Consider the following 19,956-nt stretch of genomic DNA (forward strand, 5'->3'; position numbering starts at 1 on the left):
AAAGTGGTTGTCATGTAAAAAAGCATAATAAAAGATTCTGCCACAATATACCTCTGAACGCGATATACCCGTGTCCATGGGGGTACAAGTGCAAGAATCCGAGCCACTAAATCCACCAATGTGCTGGGAGAGTAACTTTTGTATCGGCCGGTTTTCCAGAGTTCATAAAGTCCTGTGCCACGGATCACCAGGGTAGGGTACAGCTTCATACCATCAGGGCGAAAAGCAGGGTTTTCAAAGAACTCCTGAAACAGAAGAAACACTGAAAATCACTGGAAAAGAAACCAACAGGGCCATTCTGTATATTTCCCTGGTAGCTAGTGAAAACTGCCCAGGATGCAAACAGAGTGGAGATTATACCCCTTATAAACTATGTCGTTGAGAGACTTAGGCACATAGGTCCTTGAAAGTAGCAACACATGTAGACAGGGTAGTGAAGAAGGCACTTGGCCTGCTTGCCTTTATCAGCCAAGAAATTCAGTACAGGAATTTGGAGGTCATGTTATAGCTGTAAAACTTATTGGCAAGGCCACATTTGGAGTATTGTGTATAGTTCTGGTTACCCTGTTACAGAACATTGAACAGAACAACACAATACAGGCCTTTCGGCCCATGATGTAATGCCAACTTTTTAACCTACTCTAAGATCAATCTAATACTTCCCTCCTATATAACCCTCCATTTTCTATCAACCATGTGCCTATCTAAGAGTTTCTTAAATCTCCCTAATGTACCTGCCTCTACCACCAAGCCTGGCAGGGCATTCCACGCACCCACCAGTCTCCTGTAATAAACTTAACTCTGACATCCCACTGTACTTTCGCCCAATCACCTCAAAATGATGCCCCCTTGTATTAGCAATTTCCATCCTGGGGAAATGTCTCTGGCTATCCACTTCCTCTATGCCTCTTATCATCTTATACACTTCTATCAAGTTGCCACTCATCCTCCTTCGCTCCAAAGAGAAAAGCCCTAGCTCACTCAAACTATTCTCATAACACAAGTTCTCTATCAAGGCAGCATCCTGGTAAATTTTCTCTGAATCCTCTCTAAAGCTTCTACATGGGAAGAATGACTTAAACTGGAAAAGCTTAAATGAGGGTGTTGCTAGGACTGGAAGACTTGAGTTATAAGGAAAGGCTGGTATAGACTGAGATGAATGTAGGAGGCTGAGTAATGACCTTATAGATATTCATAAAATCATAAGGAGCATAGATAATCTAAATAGCCACAGTCTTTTCCCCAGGATATGGGAGTCTAAAACTAGGGCGCAGCCTCAGAATACAAGGATGTACCTTTAGAACAGAAATGAGGGTGATGCTAGAGGGTGATGAATCTGTGGAAATCACTGCCACAGATGGCTGTGGAGGGCAAATCACTGGGTATACTTGAAGCAGAGGTTGATAGGTTCTTTCGTAGAAAAGGCATCAAAGGTCACAGGGAGAAGAGGAGAAACGGGATAAGAGGGAAAATAAATTAGCCATGATCGAATGGTGGAACTGACATGGGTCAAATGATCTGATTCTGCTCCTATGTCTTATAGAGCACCTGGGTATAAAATAAGGCAAAAAAATTTAAAAGGTCCTGAGGGGCTACTTTTTTTCCCTCAGAGGGAGGTGCGTATATGGAAGAGGAAGTGGCTGAGGCAGGTACAGTTACAACATTTAAAAGACATTTGGGTAGGCACATTGACAAGAAAGGTTCAGAGGGATGAGGGCCAAATGCAGGCAACTATCTCACTTAGGCAACTTGTCAGCAGAGACACTACTCACAGAAAATGTCACTCAGTTTCCTCTGTAATCGAAATTAATCGCAATAATGATCATTCATTACCTATTAATACTGAACAATCAATGCTATGTTATTACTGAGAAACATTGACTAGTTGATAAACAGAAAAATGCATTTAATCTTACTGTGTTGTCACTGCTGGTTATTGTAGTGGAGTTATTCTCTCATTACCCATCCAGTTACATGACAAAACTGGGCTGGACGCCAATCTGAACCAGCTCAGTTGCAGTAGCACAGCCGAGAGGCAACATGACACATTATAAATCTACATCAGCAACACTTGGCCAGGCTCTCCCATTCGCAGTGAAAGACTCAGCAATGAAAGCACGTCCGAAGATCCTGAACTGACTTACAATCAATGTACAAAAGAAGAAAGTGCAAGTAAGATGTAGTAAAATAAATAATACTGAAAACACGAGTTTGAAAGTGAGTCCTTAGGTTATAGAATCAGTTCAGAGTTGAGGTGAGTGCTGTTATCCACACTGATTCAGGAGATTGATGGTTTAAGTTTTTCATATATTCTATTGTAGTTCTTTATTTTTCTGTAAATGCCTGCAAGAAAATGAATCTCAAGGTAGTACACAGTAACATATACACTCGTGGCCACTTTATTATGTACAGGAGTGGAACCCGGTGTGGTTTTCTGCTGCTGTATCCACCCACTTGAAGGATGAAGGTGTTGTGCATTCAGTGATGTTCTTCTGCACATCATCATTATAACCACTATCGCATTCCTGTCAGCTTGAATAAGTCTGAACATTCTTCTTCAACCTCCCTCATCAACAAGGCATCTTTGACCACAGAATTACCACTTACTGAATATTTTGTTGCTTTTTGTACCATTCTCTGTAAACTCTAGACTGCTGTGTGTGTCAATCCCAAGAGATCAGCAGTTTCTGAGATACTCAAATCACACCATCTGGCACAACAATTCCATAGTCAAAATCACTTAGCTCACATTTCTTCCCCCATTCTGATATTTAGTACGAACGACAACTGAACTTCTTGACCATCCCTTCATACTTCTATGCATTGTTGTGCAGCTGATTGACTGATTAGATATTTGCATTAACAAGAGGTGTGTAAGTGTACCTAGTAAAATGGCCAATGAGTGCTTTGATAATACATTTAAGATTCTGAGATTTCTTGGAAATCTAAGTGTACAATTCCTCCTCCCCTCACTGCCTCACCACCACACACACTAACCACCATTGCTCCTGATGTTGATGGCTTTAGATGGACAATTTTGAATTAAGCCATAGTTAACCAAAGCATACAGACATATGAGGAGCTCAAAACAAGATGCCTGTTGTTCTACTCTCTCCACATTCACGAACATGTGACAAAGCACAGCAAAATGCCATCTATAAATTCACCCATGTTATTAGCAGAACCTCAGACGGAGAAGAGGAAGCGTACAGGAGCAAGATAGATTAGCTGGTTGAGTGATGTTGTAACAGCAAAGTTACATTCAGCATCAGCAAGACCAAGGAATTGACTGTGGACTTCAGAAAGGAGAAGCAGCGACAACACACACCAGTCCTCACTGGGGGGGGCGGTCAGTGATGGGAAGAGTGAGCAGCTTTAAGTTCTGGGGTGTTAACATCTCAGAGGATCTATCCTGGGCCTAACGCACTGATGCACTACTTAATTAGGAGTTTAAGGAGATTTGGTATGTTATCAAAAACTCTAGCAAATCTCTACAGAGGTACAGTGGAGAGCATTCTGACAGGTTGCATCACCATGCAGTGGGTCCAATGCATAGGATCAAACAAGGCTGCAGAGAACTGAATTGAGGACATCTTCAAAATCGTGTTGCCTTAAGAAGGTGGCATCCATCACTCAGGACGCTCACCATCTGACATATGCCCTCTTCTCATTACTACCATGGGGACCTACAGGAGTCTGAAGAGACAAACACTCAAATGTTTTAGGAACAGCTTCTGCCCTTTGCCATCAGATTTCTGGACAGTCCATAAACCCATGAACACTACCTTGCTATTCTATTTTTGCATTATTATTTGTAATTTATAGTTTATTTTTATGCTTGTACTGTACTACTGCCAGATAACAACAAATTTCACTGCACATGTCACTGATACTAAACCCGATTCTGATTCTGAAATTAGTGAAATGGGGTATGTTAGAAAGTAGAAGAATATATTTAAAGGAGGTTCCTCACGATTGATAACCATAGAGGAATCAGAAACAGGTTTAATATCACTGACATATGTCGTGAAATTTGTTGTTTTGTGGTAGCAGTACATTGTAATACATATTTCTTTAAAAATTAGAATAAGAAATGTATAAAAAAATTAAATATGCAGTGCAAAAAGAGGGCAAAAAAATGATACCAAAGGTGAGGTTCATTATCCATTCAGAAATCTGATGGCGAACGGGTGAAAGCTGTTCCGAAAGTGTTGAATGTGTGTCTTCAGTCTCCTGTACATCCTTCTTGACTGTAGCAATGAGAAGAGGGCATGTCCTGGGTGATGGGGATCTTACTGATAGATGCTGCCTTTTTGAGCCATCACCTTTTGAAGATGTCCTCGATGCTGGTGAGACTAATGGCCATGATGGAAATGGCTGAGTTTGCAACTTTCTGCATCTTTTTCCGATCCTGTGCAGTGACCTCCCCATACTAGACAGTGATAGAACCAGTCAGAAATGGGCAACATTATTGAAAATTAAAATACAGTTATCTGTGAGTCAAGCTGAGGTTGATTATGGCACTCAGATGGCACCAGCATATTTGTTGGCATCAGAGAATGTGATAAATATTCTATTTTAATGAATTCCCATTTAATAAAATATTCTCTGGGCCTGTATTTGCTGGAGCATAGAAGAAACTAAGGCTGCATTTCAATTCAGAATTACATTTCAGGAACACGGTGTACTCGTAACCAGGTACTGAAGTTGGCAATGGAGGACTTTGTTATAATTTTAAGGGACTTGGCAAGGCAAAGGTCCAATGGAAAAGAGAATATCAATGGCTGAGGCTTTCTAAAGAACCTGGACCATTGGAAACACTCCAGATATCTGAATGGGGCATTCGGAACTTCAGTGGATGAAGAATTTGTATTCTTAGAACGAGACAAGTAGAAAGTCACCCTATGTATCTTTGATGACTAAGGAGCACTAAGAAAGTGTTGAATTCTATGCGAGTGAATTGCTAGAACATACAGTGCCATGACAAAGTAATAAAAGCCAGTCAAAAATTAAAAAAATGAAAATCACTGAGAAGAAGAGAGTGGGAACACAAGGTCTATGTAAAGAGACAGGTACAAGAAAGGAATCTGGAAACTGTTTGGGACTGTGATGCAAGTAGTAATTTTGCACTGATTGACAAACAGCAGTTTTGTCCCAGTTATCAGAAAAGTTCTTCTTGAAAAGATATTCTTGGAACCTGCGCGACAGGAGATAGGAACAAAGGTGGCAATATACATTGGGCATGGCTGATTCAGCGAACTTAAAACAAATGAAGACTCAGAGTACAGGAAGGAGATGGAAAGCTTAGTGACATGGTGTCATGACAACCACTTTCCCTCAATATCAGTAAAACAAAAGAGCTGGTCATTGATTTCAGACAGAGGGCGGTGCATATGCTCCTGTTTACATCATTGGTCCTGAGTTTGAGAGGGTTGCAGGCACATCACCAATAGTCTGTCCTAGTCCAATCATATAGATGCTATGAACAAGAAAGATCACCAGTACCCCTACTTCCTCAGGAAGCCAAAAAAATTTGGCACATCCCCTTTGACCCTCACCAATGTTTATTAATGCACCATAGAAAGCATTCTAACTAGACACATAATGGCTTGACAACATCCCTGCCAGTGACCACAGGAAACTGCAGAGAGTTGTAAACATAGCTCAGTCCATTGATGAGGATGCCACCGTCTTCCTCATCAGTAAAGCAGCCAGCATAATCAAATACATCACCCACACCAGACAATCTTTCTTCTCCCCTCTCCCACTTGGCACAAGATACAAAAGCCTGAAAGCACATACCACCAGACTCAAGTTTTAGCTTCTATTTCACTGTTATAACACTATTGAACAGTTCCCTAGAATGTACTTGGACTCCTAACCTCACAATCTCCCGCTTGTAACCTTGCACTTTGTTACATATCTGCAAAAATGCTCACTCTCTGTGATTGTAAATCTTTATTTTGCATTCTGTAATTGTTTTCCTTAGTATCTCAAAACATTGTTTTAATTCATGATTCAAGTCATTTCCAGTACACAAGTGTACAGAACAAATTTAATTGATACCCCATATCTGATGCAGAACAAAAAAAACATAAGATAAAGAACACAATAATAAAAAACACAATAAATATAACTGCACAAGACAGTTTATGTATCTGATCGTTGGTGGCAGTAATGCATTAGGTAGTTTTGACCACCACAGTGCAGTTTCAAGACCATGTAGTGATACAGCATGTTAGAATGCTCCCTACTGCATATCTGAAGAAGGTCATGAGTACTGATGTGCATCTCCCTGCTCTCTTCAGCCTCCTTAGAAAACAGTGGCATTAGTGAGTTTCCCTGATAGTGTAGGATCTGTTCTGGGAGCATAAGAGTTTGAACTGACCTGTATAAATGGTATGCAATATAAGTTTTTCACTGTACCTCAGTACATGTGACAATAACAAACCAACTTACAAATGTAACTAAGAAATGGAAGCTGAAGAGTAAACAAGGTCCACAGGGAAGAAAGCTTTGATGACACACAAAGATTGAAGCAAGACCAACCTAAATATCAAATTCCAAATTATCTTTCTCAAGGTATCCCAGATGAAATGCCTATCTTAAACATGACCAGGGCTATTAATGGAGATCTGACAAGATACAATGAGTTGTAGATAAAGCTAGACAAATTGAAAGAGCATTTGGAATAATGAGAGATTAATCAGGAGACAAGACAAACAAAGAGAGACTCGTGTGACACAGGTAACAGTAGTCCTCTGTGTTCAAGAACAGCAAAATTGCCATTGAGGTACAGAACAACACACACTAAATGCTACGGGAACTCAGCGGGTCAGGTAGCATTTACAGAGAAGAATAAAGAGTCAATGTTTTGGGCCAAGACTCTTCATCAGATGCTCGGGATTTCCAGCATCTATAGAGTCTTGCATTTTTTTGAGGTAAGGAGTATTCTGAAGGGAACCGCAGTTGAATCTCCAAAGAGAGAGCAGTGCAGAGCAGTGTAAGAACGAGGGACTGAGAAAATGAGCATTCCATAAGACCATAAGACATAGGAGCAGAATGATAAGATTCAGCCCATTGAGTCTCCTCCGGCATTCCATCATGGCTGCTTTATTTTCCCTCTCAATCCTATTCTCCTGACTTCTCCCAAAACCAAATAAGCACATTCTTGACAGCAAACTCATTCTATGAAAACATGCCTCTTCTTGTTTATACTCCATTGTGCTGTTCTTCAATTTGGCTGTTTCCTATCTGTTGTTTCTCATTCAGGGTGGTGACATCTATGTCAAAGCACCTGTGATCCTTCATTATGATTGCGACGTTCAGGTCTGTTGCTATTGCGTCCTGATGTTTCAGGTCTCACACTTCACACTGTGCAGTAGGTGATGTCTATTCAGGTTTGTTTCAAACATAGGATGACTGTGGTATACCTGCTACAGCACAGGCTTTCCTAAATGAGTTCCTGGTCTAACAGCAAGAAAGCCCAAATTATTGGAAGCCAGACTCTGCTGCATGGATATTAACCATATAACCATATAACAATTACAGCACGGAAACAGGCCATCTCGGCCCTTCTAGTCCGTGCCAAACTCTTACTCTCACCTAGTCCCACCAACCTGCACTCGGCCCATAACCCTCCATTCCTTTCCTGTCCAATTTAACTTTAAATGACAACATCGAACCTGCCTCAACCACTTCTACTGGAAGCTCGTTCCACACAGCTACCACTCTCTGAGTAAAGAAGTTCCCCCTCATGCTACCCCTAAACTTTTGCCCTTTAACTCTCAACTCATATCCTCTTGTTTGAATTTCCCCCATTCTCAATGGAAAAAGCCTATCCACGTCAACACTATCATAATTTTAAACACTTCTATCAAGTCCCCCCTCAACCTTCTACGCTCTAAAGAATAAAGACCTAACTTGTTCAACCTTTCTCTGTAACTTAGGAGATGAAACCCAGGCAACATTTTAGTAAATCTCCTCTGTACTCTCTCAATTTTGTTGACATCTTTCCTATAATTTGGTGACCAGAACTGTACACAATACTCCAACTTTGGCCTTACCAATTAAGACGCATAGACCCAATGTACAATCTACGTCTCTGTAGCCTTGATCATATCTTGTGGTTTCTTGCTTTTTTACTTTCTCTTTTGTTTAATCCTGAGTTTACATTTGCTGCTTTCTAATTAATGGAAACTGTTCCTGAGTATGTGGAAGACAGAGACAGAACATATACCACCTCCACTGCCACTCTTTTCCAAAGCTGGGCATGAAGATCATCATGGTGCCAGGATTTGTGAACTTTTAATTGAACTAGATTTTTTCCATTCTTTTTTAACTAATGCTAATTCTAACAGCACGTTAAACCTCTGCTTGTTTCAGGAGGTTTTTAATGGAATAAAGATGAACAATAAAGAAGTTCTATTTCATCTCCATTTCCTTATTCCTCCACTGTCTTTTATTTGTAATACACGTATAAATTTCAGAATCAGAAAAAACTGGTTTAATATCACTGACATATATCATTAAATGTGTTGTTTTGCAGCAGCAGTACAGTGCAAGACATAAAAAATACTATAAATTATAATAAATATGTATTTTTAAAAATTATATTGAATAATCAGGGCAAGAATTCAAAAATCTTTCCTTCTTTATTTGTCTACACAAGCTGTTATTGTCAGTTTCTACGTTTCTGGCAATTTATTCCTTTACATCACATCTTGCATTGCTTTATCATCCACTGACTGTACAGAACATCTGTTTCAATCTTTCCACTCATCAGTTTGAAGCTACACAATCAAACAGTAAAGCCATGAGTAATCTGTACCATCGTAAGTTTTCAAAAGTACATGGAATCGATTGGTTTCTAATGTTACGATGTGTCACTAAGTGCTGTGATTACTCTGATGCAGTTATGAGTTTAGTAACAATAAAGTTTATTTCCCCTCTGGCTTTCCCTAGTTGTTACAGGGACATGCAGTCAGTCAGTGACTCAGCTTAAAACCTGATGACACCCAGAAATGCTGCAATGGAGATGAGGAACTGCTGCATGCTACTCTTACAGAAACATAGCTCCAGGACAACATCCCATGCACCATTAATCTTCCGACCAAGCCACTCAGGGACTTGTACTCGTATTATTTTGTGACTGTATTATGCTTTATCATAACTGTATGAGCTGTGCACAATTATATGTAGTATGTTTTGCACCTTGGCCCTACAGGAACGATGTTTTGTTAAGGTATATGCATGCATATGGCTGAGTGACAGTAAACTACCAACGCAGGTTTTCAAAAGTACATGGAATCGATTGGTTTCTAATGCTATGCTGTGTCACACTGTGGTTACTCTGTGATGACAATAAACTTGAACTTGGGAGACAAGAGGACTGGTGTTAAACCCTAATACTAATAATAAAGGAAATATTAATAAAAATTAAGAAAGCCTGCGGTTAATTGGAATTTTGAATTCAAGAGCTGCGAGGTAATGTTGCAGCTCTATAAAACCCTGGTTGGACACAGTTCAATTCTGGTTGCCTCAATATAGGAAGGATGTGGAAGCTTTAGTGGAGGTGCAGAGGAGATTTATCAGGATGCTGCCTAGATTAGAGAGCACATCTTATGAGGATAGGTTGATTGAGCTAGGGCTTTTCTCTTTGGAGGAAAGGAGACTTGATAGAGGTGAATAAGATGATAAGAGATATAGATTGAGTGGGTATTCAGATTTTTTCTCAGGGCAGAAATGGATATTATGAGGAGGCATAATTTTCTGGTGATTGGAGAAAAGCATAAGGGTATGTTTTTTTTTTAAACAGAGAATGGTAGCTGCAAGGAATGTGCTGCCAGAGGTGGTGGTTGAAGTAGATACATTAGGGACATTTAAAAACCCTAGGCACATGGATGATAGAAACATGGAGGGCTGTGCAGGTGGGAAGGGTTAGATTGATTGATTAGAGACTAGGTTAAAAGGTTGGCACAACATTGTGGGTGAGAGAGCCTATACTGTGCTGTAATATTCTATGTTCTAAGAACAAAGAAAAAAATAGCAAAAAGAAAGCAGCTGTAGCCATTTCATACTTAGACTAGCGATAACAACATTCCAGTGATAACAATTAACTTATAAAATAGCCAGATTTAAGTGGTGTAACAGCTACTACAGAAGAACCCAAGAAGCTTCTGAAAAATACAGAATCAGCTACACTATAATTACTGGAAATCTTACTGAACAGTTACACATATATAGGTGATTATATAAAAATTATGAGTAAGCACAGGAAAGTTAAACTACAAGAGAGATACAAGAAAAATAATAATTCTACACCCTAATCTAACACAGACTTAACATTAGCAAGATTTTGGTCATAATATAGAGAAGCAAGGAAGACAGCAAAACAAACCAAAGCAGCTGGCTCAGCTCCTCTGTGCAACCACAGCACATCTGTTAGAAAGGGAACTGGGCTGCCAAAATAGGGAAGTGCCTGGTTTATGCATTTTCCCCTTTCACTCTCAGGAATATATCAAATGATGGCAAATACTTTGGGGATAATGTAACAAATGCACATATAAATATTTGAAAGTGATGGACAGACCAATTGATCCATTGACCCTACACTATCAGCCTCGCACAGCTGAGATTCCTACACCCCCCACCAGTGGATATATAACCACCTGGAACAGCAAATCAAATTTCCTTTCTTCTTCATTGTACAAAACTGCATTAGCAGACACGGAAACACTAATTAACTTGTTCCAGACCTTTTCTCAACACTAATTTATGCTCACAGCCAGATCGAATCTGCTTGAAACCAAATTCTTTGCTTCCTTATTTTACTCACATTGGTTTACTTAGGTCTAACCATTTATCCCTAACTGTGTTACAACATTTATCATCAATTCCATTCTATCTAGTTGTATCTTTAAACAGCATTTTTAATGTTGTGTATTTGAGGTGCTTCACAGGAGTATTAGCAAGCAAAATATAATGTCAATCCTCAGTGTAGCGCACACTCAGTGGCCACTTTATTGGGTACCTCCTGTACGTAGTAAATTGGCCATTAAGTACTAGTTGATGATATTCTGCTGCAGAAGCCCATCCACTTAAAGGTTTGACCTGTTGTGTATTCAGAGATGCTCTTCAGCACAACACTGTCACCTTCCTGTTAGCTTGAACCAGTCTGGCCATTCTCCTCTGACCTCTCTCATTAACAGGGTATTTCACCCACAAAACTGTGGCTCACTGGATGTTTTACGTTTTTCACACCATTCTCTTTAAACTCTAGGGAAATCCCAGGAGATCAGCATTAGATACTCAAACCACACTGTCTGGCACCAACAATCATTCCACAGTCAAAACCACTTAGATCACAATTGTTCCCCCATTCTAATGTTTGGTCTGAACAACACTAAACCCTGCATGAAAACAAATCTCAGGGTTGATTATGGTGACGTATATGTACTTTGATAATAAGTTTATTTTAAACTTTGAGAACCTCTTGTACATGTCTGCATGTGTTCATGCATTGGGTTGCTGTCACATGATTGGTGATTAGATATTTGCATCAACAAGCAGATGTACAGGTGTACCTAATACACAATAAAGTCATTACTGAGTGTATCTCACTATAGATAATGATATACATATTCAGGGAATTGCCTTGGGAGTCCTCAACTTGAATTTCAAGCTCCATGAAGCTTCCCCTACCACTCCATTCAGCTGATGAACTAGAATGTCCTCTACGTTGAGCACTATTTGGTGGAAGTACTGAAAGTCGCAGGAACACTGACTGTACAGCGTACAAACCACTATCACAGTTCAGGCAACAGAAATTTGGCATTATGGAATTCACAATTCACTATCAAAAATTTACCAAGAATGAAAATTTGCTCTTGCACAACTTTTGTAGGAACAGAAGTAAACAAACACAAAATACAAAAAGAAACAACCAAACTGGCAATTTTCAAGTATACAAACACAAGTTATTCCCCTCTATCGGTGCTGCCTATCCGGCTGAGCTTTTCCAGCATTTTCTGTGTGCCACACAAGACATTCTGCAGATGCTGGAAACCTTGAGCCACTCACACAAAACGCTGAAGGAACTCAGCAGGTCAGGCAGCAACCAAAGAGGGGAATAAACAATCGACTGTTCAGGTTAAGGCCTGAGGAAGGGTAGGCATATTTCCAAAACATCTGTCGGTATGATCACTGTATCACAGTGGTATTTCAGTTTCCTACGCAGGCTTGCTCTGAGACAGTCAAGTCACTTTTTATGGTCAATTTGACCATAACTGCTGGTACAGTACACAGTAAAAAGGAGACGTTTTTCAGGACCATGGTGCTACATGAACAATACAAAAACTACACTGAACTACGTAAAAAGCAACACAACACTACACTAGACTACAAACCTACTCAGGACTGCATAAAGTGCACAAAACAGTGCAGGTATTACAATAAATAATAAACAAGACAACATGCACAGTAAAGGGCAGTAGGTTGGTGTCAGTCCAGGCTCTGGGTATTGAGGAGTCTGATGACTTGGGGGGAGAAACTGTTACATAGTCTGGTCGTGAGAGCCCGAATACTTCGGTGCCTTTTGCCAGATGGCAGGAGGGAGAAGAGTTTTTATGAGGTGTGCATGGGGTCCTTCATAATGCTGTTTGCTTTATGGATGCAGCGTGTGGTGTAAATGCCTCTAATGGCGGGAAGACAGACCCCGATGATCTTCTCAGTTGACCTCATTATCTGCTCAGGGTCTTGCGATCCAAGATGGTGCAATTTCTGAACCAGGCAGTGATGCAGCTGCCCAGGATGGTCTCAATACAACCTCTGTAGAATGTAGTGAGGATCGGGGGTAGGAGGTGGACTCTTCTCAGCCTTCGCAGTAAGTAGAGACGCTGCTGGGCCTTCTTTGCTATGGAGCTGGTGTTGAGGGACCAGGTGAGATTCTCTGCCAGGTGAACACCAAGAAATCTAGTGCTCTTAACGATCTCTATGGAGAAGTCGTCGGTGTTCAGTGGAGAGTGGTTGTTCCGTGTCCTCCTGAAGTCAACAACCATCTCTTTTGTTTTGCTCACATTCAGAGACAGGTTGTTGGCTCTGCACCAGTCCGTTAGCTGCTGCACCTCCTCTCTGTATGCTGACTCATCGTTCTTGCTGATGAGACCCACCACGGTCATGTCATCGGCGAACTTGATGATGTGGTTCGAGCTGTGTGTTGCGTGACATTGACATTTATAACAGACTGCCTGGAGACCTGAACTCATGCCCACTTGAAAAGTAGTGGACACAAGTTAATTTTAAATGGGACAACCCATAACCTACAAGAGTGATCATGAGACATAAGACATAGGAGCAGAGGCTATTTGGCACAACAAGTCTGCTGTGCCACTTGATCATGGCTGACTATTTTCCCTCTCAACTCCTCCTCCTGCCTTCTCCTGGTAATGTTTGACTCCCTGACTAATTAAGAACCTATCAACCCCTTTACAGCCCTCTGTGGCAATGAATTCCCCTGATTCACCACTCCCTGGCTAAAGAAATTCCTTCTCAGTTCTGTTCTAAAGGGACATCCTTCTATTCTGAGGCTGTGCCCTCTGATCCTATATTCTCCCACTATTGGAAACACTCTCCATGTCCACTGTAACTGGACCTTTCAATGTATGATAGGTTTCAATGAGATACCCCTCTTTCTTCTAAACTCCAGCAAATACAGACCCAAAGCCATCAAATGCTTCTCATATGTTAATCCTTACGTTCATTATAAGGCTGTACAAACAGCTTCAGAGCAGTTACTCCCATACGCCCACAAAAATTTTATTGGTTGGAATATGTTGCTGATGGAACCGTGGGGAACTGGAATTCAGACTGAACACACTGGGTTCTGACTTTATGACATTCTGAATGTGGTAACCGATGAAGGTGTTTTGTTCCGGGATACAGCATTGACAATCTTGAGCAGTGACGTGCTAGGACTGAGGGTTATTCACCTCCAACACACACAACCGTCTTCCTCTGTTCTGGGGGTAATGCAGTTAGCGGAAATCCCTCCTTGATTCTAATATCACCTCTTTGATGTCACACTTCCACAGATGAAGCCTGGACATCAAGTTCATTGACTATTACCTTTCTTCTGGAATTGATCTTTTGGAACAATCAGAGTAGCCAATCACATTGTCACCTCAACCAACTCCTTCTTATGATGTCACAGACAAGAAAACTCACCAACATCTCTAATTCCTCAGGCAGCTAAAGAAATTCAGCACAGCAGTTTGGTTTGGCAACTGCTCTGCACATGACTGCAAGAAACTACTGAGAGTTGTGGACACAGGTCAGCACATCACAGGAAACAGGCTTCCCTCCATGGCCTCTGTCTGTACTTCTCACTGCCTCAGTAAAGCAGCTGACGTAATCAAAGACTCCATCCTCCCAGGACTTTCTCACTTCTCCCCTTTCCCATCAGGCACAAGAAAGCCTGAAAGCAGGTACTACCAGGCAGAAGGGCAGTTTCTATCACGCTGTTATCAAACTCCTGAGCAGATCCCTGGTACAATATAATGGATTCTTGGCCTCACAATCTACGTCGTTATGATCTTGAACTTTATCATCTACTTACACTGCACCTTTTCAGAAACTTTTACATTTTATTCTACATTTTTTTTTAACTCAATGCACTGTGTAATGATTGGATCTGTATGAATGGTATGCCAGACAAACTCTTCACTGTGTCTTGTCTATACGATGTGACAATATTAAAACAACACCAAAATACCAATGCACAACAATTGGTGGGTAGAACTGCGATCGATACTTGAACAAAGGAAGACTGCAATGACGGACACTCACAATAAACTGTTCGATGTCACGCTCCAGACCAACATTGGGGAGATCAGGCATCATATGCGCCACAACTTTAAAGCCAGCATCCTTTGCCAGCTGAAATGATTCACACACTGCTCTGACCGTGTGACCCCTGAGGGAAGAGGAGAAGCAAGTGTTAATCTGATGATTCATGACTTCTTTGCAGTGGGTTCCCAAGAGACACGCATCAATAGGATGCAGTTAAACACCACCAATTGGATCCAAAGTAAAATCTGACTGAATCTTCTCTTACATGAATCAATAACTACAAACTTTTTAAAATCAAATCACTTCCTTTAGAGATACAGTACCATAATAGCCTTTCCGGCCCAATGAGTCCACACCACCCAACTACACCCTGGTGACCAATTCATCTACTAACCCATATGTCTTTGAAATGTGAGAGAAAACTGGAGCACCAGGAGGAAACCATACTGTTAATAAGAGAACACAAACTCCTTCAAGACAGTGGCGGGAACTGAACCCAAGTCGCTGGCAAATCCTTATGCTACCTATACTAGTGTCAGTCACTTTATTCTTAAATCAATTTTTACAAATGTTAAAGCTGCGGATCTCAACAAACTGGGAGCGACACAGTAGCGTAGCAGTGAGCATAATGCTATTACAATACCAGCGACCTGGGTTCAATCCCCGCCATAGACTCTAAGGAGTTTGTACATTCATCCCATGATCACGTGTCTTTCCTCCAGGTGCTCCAGTTTCCTTCTACATTCCAGAGACTCATCGGTTAATTGGTCAGCACAGGGTTGTGGGCCAGAAGGGCCTGTTACTGTGCTGTGTCTCTGAATGATATCAATTTTAAAGCATCTGTCTACATCCAGACCTAACCATAAGTTTTTTCAAAAATCATTTTTCCTATGTTCAATTTTGGGCCAGTTATCTCACTTTGCACTCAGTTTCCATCTCCATCACCCAGTTACTTCTCGTGCCTTTGTGTACCATAATCATGCTATCAGTGAAACCAAAGGAATACTGGGCAACCAAGGGTGGAGGGAGCATCTGTTGTAGAGGAAACAGGGATGAAGCACAAGCAAGTTTCTTATAGAACAGGGGGAAAAATCAGGAATACAGTAGTATCTTGTATTTTAGGAAGGAAGGATATATGGCAAACACAAAAGATTCTGAAAATAATGAAAATCCAGAGCAACACACACAAAACGCAGGAGGAACCCAGTAGGTCAGGCAGCATCAGTGGGGAGGGTCAGGACAGATGAAGGGTCTTGACCCGAAACATCGACTGTACTCTTTTCCATAGATGCTGCCTGGCCTGCTGAGTTCCTCCAGCATTTTGTGTGTGTTGCTTGGATTTCCAGCATCTGCAGATTTTCTATTGTTTGTGGAAGGATATATGGTATTTTGTTTCAAAATTGTACTTCACAAGAGTCCTTATGGAAGTTACACTTGACTTCCAGAAAACACTTTATAAAATCCCTCACAAGGAATTATGCGTTGAATTTGAAGGCGATGAATTTGTGGGAAATCTATTGATCTAGAAGGAAATTAATTGAATAACTAGATAGAATGAGGATTTAAAGGAGGGAATTCAAACAATGTAATGCAATATATATATTTGGACAGCAATACAAGGGTATTAGTATAATTCTTGTGGAAAGCCCTACTATGACTAAGTCCTGATGAAAGGTCTTGGCATGAAATGTAGTTTCTTGCATTAAGAAGAGTTCCTACCCTTGTGTGTATTTGTTGCCCTGCTATGACTGTGCTACAATTACCCCTTCTGTTCTGAATACCACACCACAGGAAGGATAAACTGTCCCTGGAGTGAGTGCAACAATTTAGTTGAGTGTAACAGAGAAGCAAGTGCACAGTGTACATTGCTTTCAAAGTTCGGTTTTATAGATATTGAGGCATCAGCCTCATGATATCACTAGTTTAGCACAAGGCCGAGGTCAAACACGGTACAAAATAGGAATAATTTTGAAAATGTCTGTGAAAAGCATTTAGGTTTCAAGCAACACTCACCTGTTAGTGTCTCTGGCTACATCTTCATAGACACTTTGCACTCCAATCTCCAATCGCGTGCACCCATAATGCAGCATGTCACTGAGATGGCGTTTCAGACAGTAGTCTGGTCTGGTCTCAATCGTAATCCCAATGCATTTGGTACTGCTACGCTCAGAGTACCTGAAATCAGTTTAAAACCCATTCACCAAGGCAAAGATCACATGGCCAGAAGCAATGGCTAAATAACAAAAAGTGCCTGTGTCACTGTCACATCTGAACTGTAAGCCAGGACCACAAGGTTCACCAAGAAGTCAGTAACAAAAAGGCACATAAAATACTTAAAAATTCAAACATTTTTCAGGGAGATTAGAGGAGATACTGTGTACAGTTAATTACTTTTCTTCTATTATAATTCTACACTCATATAACTGGTTTGAAATTTGTTGAGATGAGGTGTCCAAAAGACCGTAAGACAAAGGTGCAGAATTGGGCTACTTGACCCATCCATTCTGCTGCTCCATGGCTGATTTATTATCCCTCTCAACCCCATTCTCCTACCTTCTCCCCGTAACCTTTGAACCCCGACTAATCAAGACACTATCAACCTCAGCTTTAAATGTATCCAATCACTTGGCCTCCACAGCCATCTTTGGCAAATAATTCCAGATTCATAACCCACTGGCTAAAGAAATTCCTTCTCATCTCTGTTCTAAATGGATGTCCTTCAATTCTGAGGCTGTGCCCTCTGGTCCTAGACTGCCCCGCTACAGGAAACATCCTCTACACATCCATTCAATCTAGGCCTTTCAATATTTGAGAGGTTTCAATGAGATGCCCTCGCATTCTTCTCAACTCCAGTTAGTATAGGCCCAAAGCCATCAATCACTCCTCATTTCTGGGAACATCCTCTGGTCCCTCTCCAATGCCAGCATATCCTTTCTTAGATACAGGGCTCAAAATTGCTCACAATATTCGAAGTGCAGTCTGATCAATGCCTGATAAGCTCCTATTCCCCATCAGTTCAAACTGACAGCAGTGCAGAACTCAAGTCTGGCTACCTCTGCAACACATGAGAATCAAGGCACTGAATTCTGGAACCGAGGTGACAATGATTGCTCTTCACATCAAGGCAGCACTTAACCAAATATGCCATCGAGGCATTCTGGTAAAAGTAAAATCAAATGCACCAACGGGAAACTGTCCCAGTGGCTGGATCATCCTGTTCACAGGAAGAAGGTTGTGGTTGTCAGAGATTACTCAGCCCAATCCTGGGACACCTCCAAGGATTCCTCGAAGCAGTGTCCTCGGCCCAACCATCTTCATCTATCTTATCAGCGACCTTGTGAACAAATGACCCATAATCTCCAGCTGTTGTCTCATTCAACTTCAGTGGAAAAGACTGCTTGAATTTACAGTATCTATCCCCCTCAATTTTGTCTACATCAATCAAATATCTCCTACGCTCCAGGGAATAAAGTCCTAAACTATTCAAACTTCCCCTATAGCTCAGGTCCTCAAGACCCAGGAACATCCATGTAAATTTTCTCAGTGTTCTTTCAATCTTATTGATGTCTTTCTTGTAGGTAGGTGACCAGGACTGCACACATTTCTCTAAAGTTGGCCTCACAAATGTCTTATTCAGCTACAAAATATAATCCCATCTCCTGTACTCAATACTTTGATTTATGAAGGCCAATGTGCCAAAAGCTTTCTTTACAGACCCCATCTATCTGTGGCATCATTCCATTTTGAAATGGAAAATAACATTTTGAGTGAAATGAGGGACATGGGAGTTGTAGAACAACACAAGAGATTAAGACACAGTTACTTCAAGCTCCCTGTGGTATAATACAGCTGCTCTCTTATTTTAGTGTAATTCATTGACAACCCACAAGAAGCCTGCAGAAGTTCAGACTGCATCACTGGCAAGATTTCCAGTTATCCCAGCCATGAGATGAAGTATAACATGGAAGGAAATGGGGCACCAAGATTGTGTAGCGTTTAGCGCAACACTATTACAGCTCGGGGTGTCGGAGTTCAGAGTTCAATTCTGACACCATCTGTAAAAAGTGTTTACGTTCCTTCCCATGAGTGCGTGGGTTCCCTCTGCATGTGCCAGTTTCCTCCCACAGTCCAAAGACGTACCATTTAGTAGGCTAATTGGTCAACTACATTGTCCTGTGATTTGGCTAGGGTTAAATAGATGGGTTGCTGGGTGATGCAGCTCACTGGGCTGGAAGGGCTTGTTAAACACTGTATCTTTAAATAAATAAATAATTTTAATGCAAAATAAGCATTTTAGCTGATTTTCACATTTATCACATAATTTCATGTCAGTGATAATAAATGTGATTGTGATTATTATAGCCAACTGTAGTTAGTAAGTCCCTGAACTACCGGTCAGTTACCAGTCCAGCTATTAGAATGACCCTTCAGTTTTTACGTCCTCTCCTTCCAGCCCATTTTCCGCTTGCCTGATTCAATTACAACATTGACGTAGATTGGGAAATTGTTGCGTTATAACAAAGCAATCATTTGAGTTTAAACATAAAGAACTCAAATAATTGCAGTAATCACTTAATCGAAAAAATACTATCTGCAAATAACTTGTGCACTTCAATCAATATGTAATCATCAGTTGCTAAGAAGCTAATTGAAATACACCAAAGAAATATTTCCTGGATATAGACTATAATTGAACAACCAAAGGTTGCAAGCTTCCTGCAGCACCTTTCCTCCCAGATCACATACTGTTTCATGGGGTGAAAGAATCTGCAATGTCCCCAAACTCAATGCATCCTCTTCTTCCAAATAATACCTCTTTCCCCTGTTTGATTGGGATGACGAATTGTTACTTTTCTTGCGGTTTAACTTTTCTATGCTTGCTTGTATTTTTATACACTCAGTGGCCCGATACCTATTAAAGTGGCCAGTGTACATTTGTGGTCTTCTGCTGCTGTAGTCCATCTTCTTCAAGGTTCAATGTGTTATGTGGTCAGCAATGATCTTCTACACACCAGCTTTGTAACGCATGGTTATTTGAGTCACTCTCGCCTTCAGTGTCAGCTTGAACCAGTCTGGCCATTCTCCTCTGATCTCTCCAACTAACAAGGT

General features: G+C 40.9%; 1 protein-coding gene across 1 annotated transcript in view; it reads right to left on the reverse strand.

Moving 5' to 3' along the window:
* The window catches only part of elp3 (elongator acetyltransferase complex subunit 3), a 118,092-nt gene that overhangs the window by 62,813 nt on the left and 35,323 nt on the right, over positions 1–19,956 (reverse strand). Inside the window, exons 8-10 of the mRNA XM_072251086.1 lie at positions 16,861–17,022; positions 14,845–14,971; positions 52–245 (exon numbers count right to left, since the gene is read on the reverse strand). Coding sequence (XP_072107187.1) covers positions 52–245; positions 14,845–14,971; positions 16,861–17,022 — 483 coding nt within the window. The remainder of the gene's footprint in view (positions 1–51; positions 246–14,844; positions 14,972–16,860; positions 17,023–19,956) is intronic.

Source organism: Mobula birostris, chromosome 2 (genome assembly GCF_030028105.1).
Source record: "Mobula birostris isolate sMobBir1 chromosome 2, sMobBir1.hap1, whole genome shotgun sequence".
Classification (NCBI taxonomy): Eukaryota; Metazoa; Chordata; class Chondrichthyes; order Myliobatiformes; family Myliobatidae; genus Mobula; species Mobula birostris.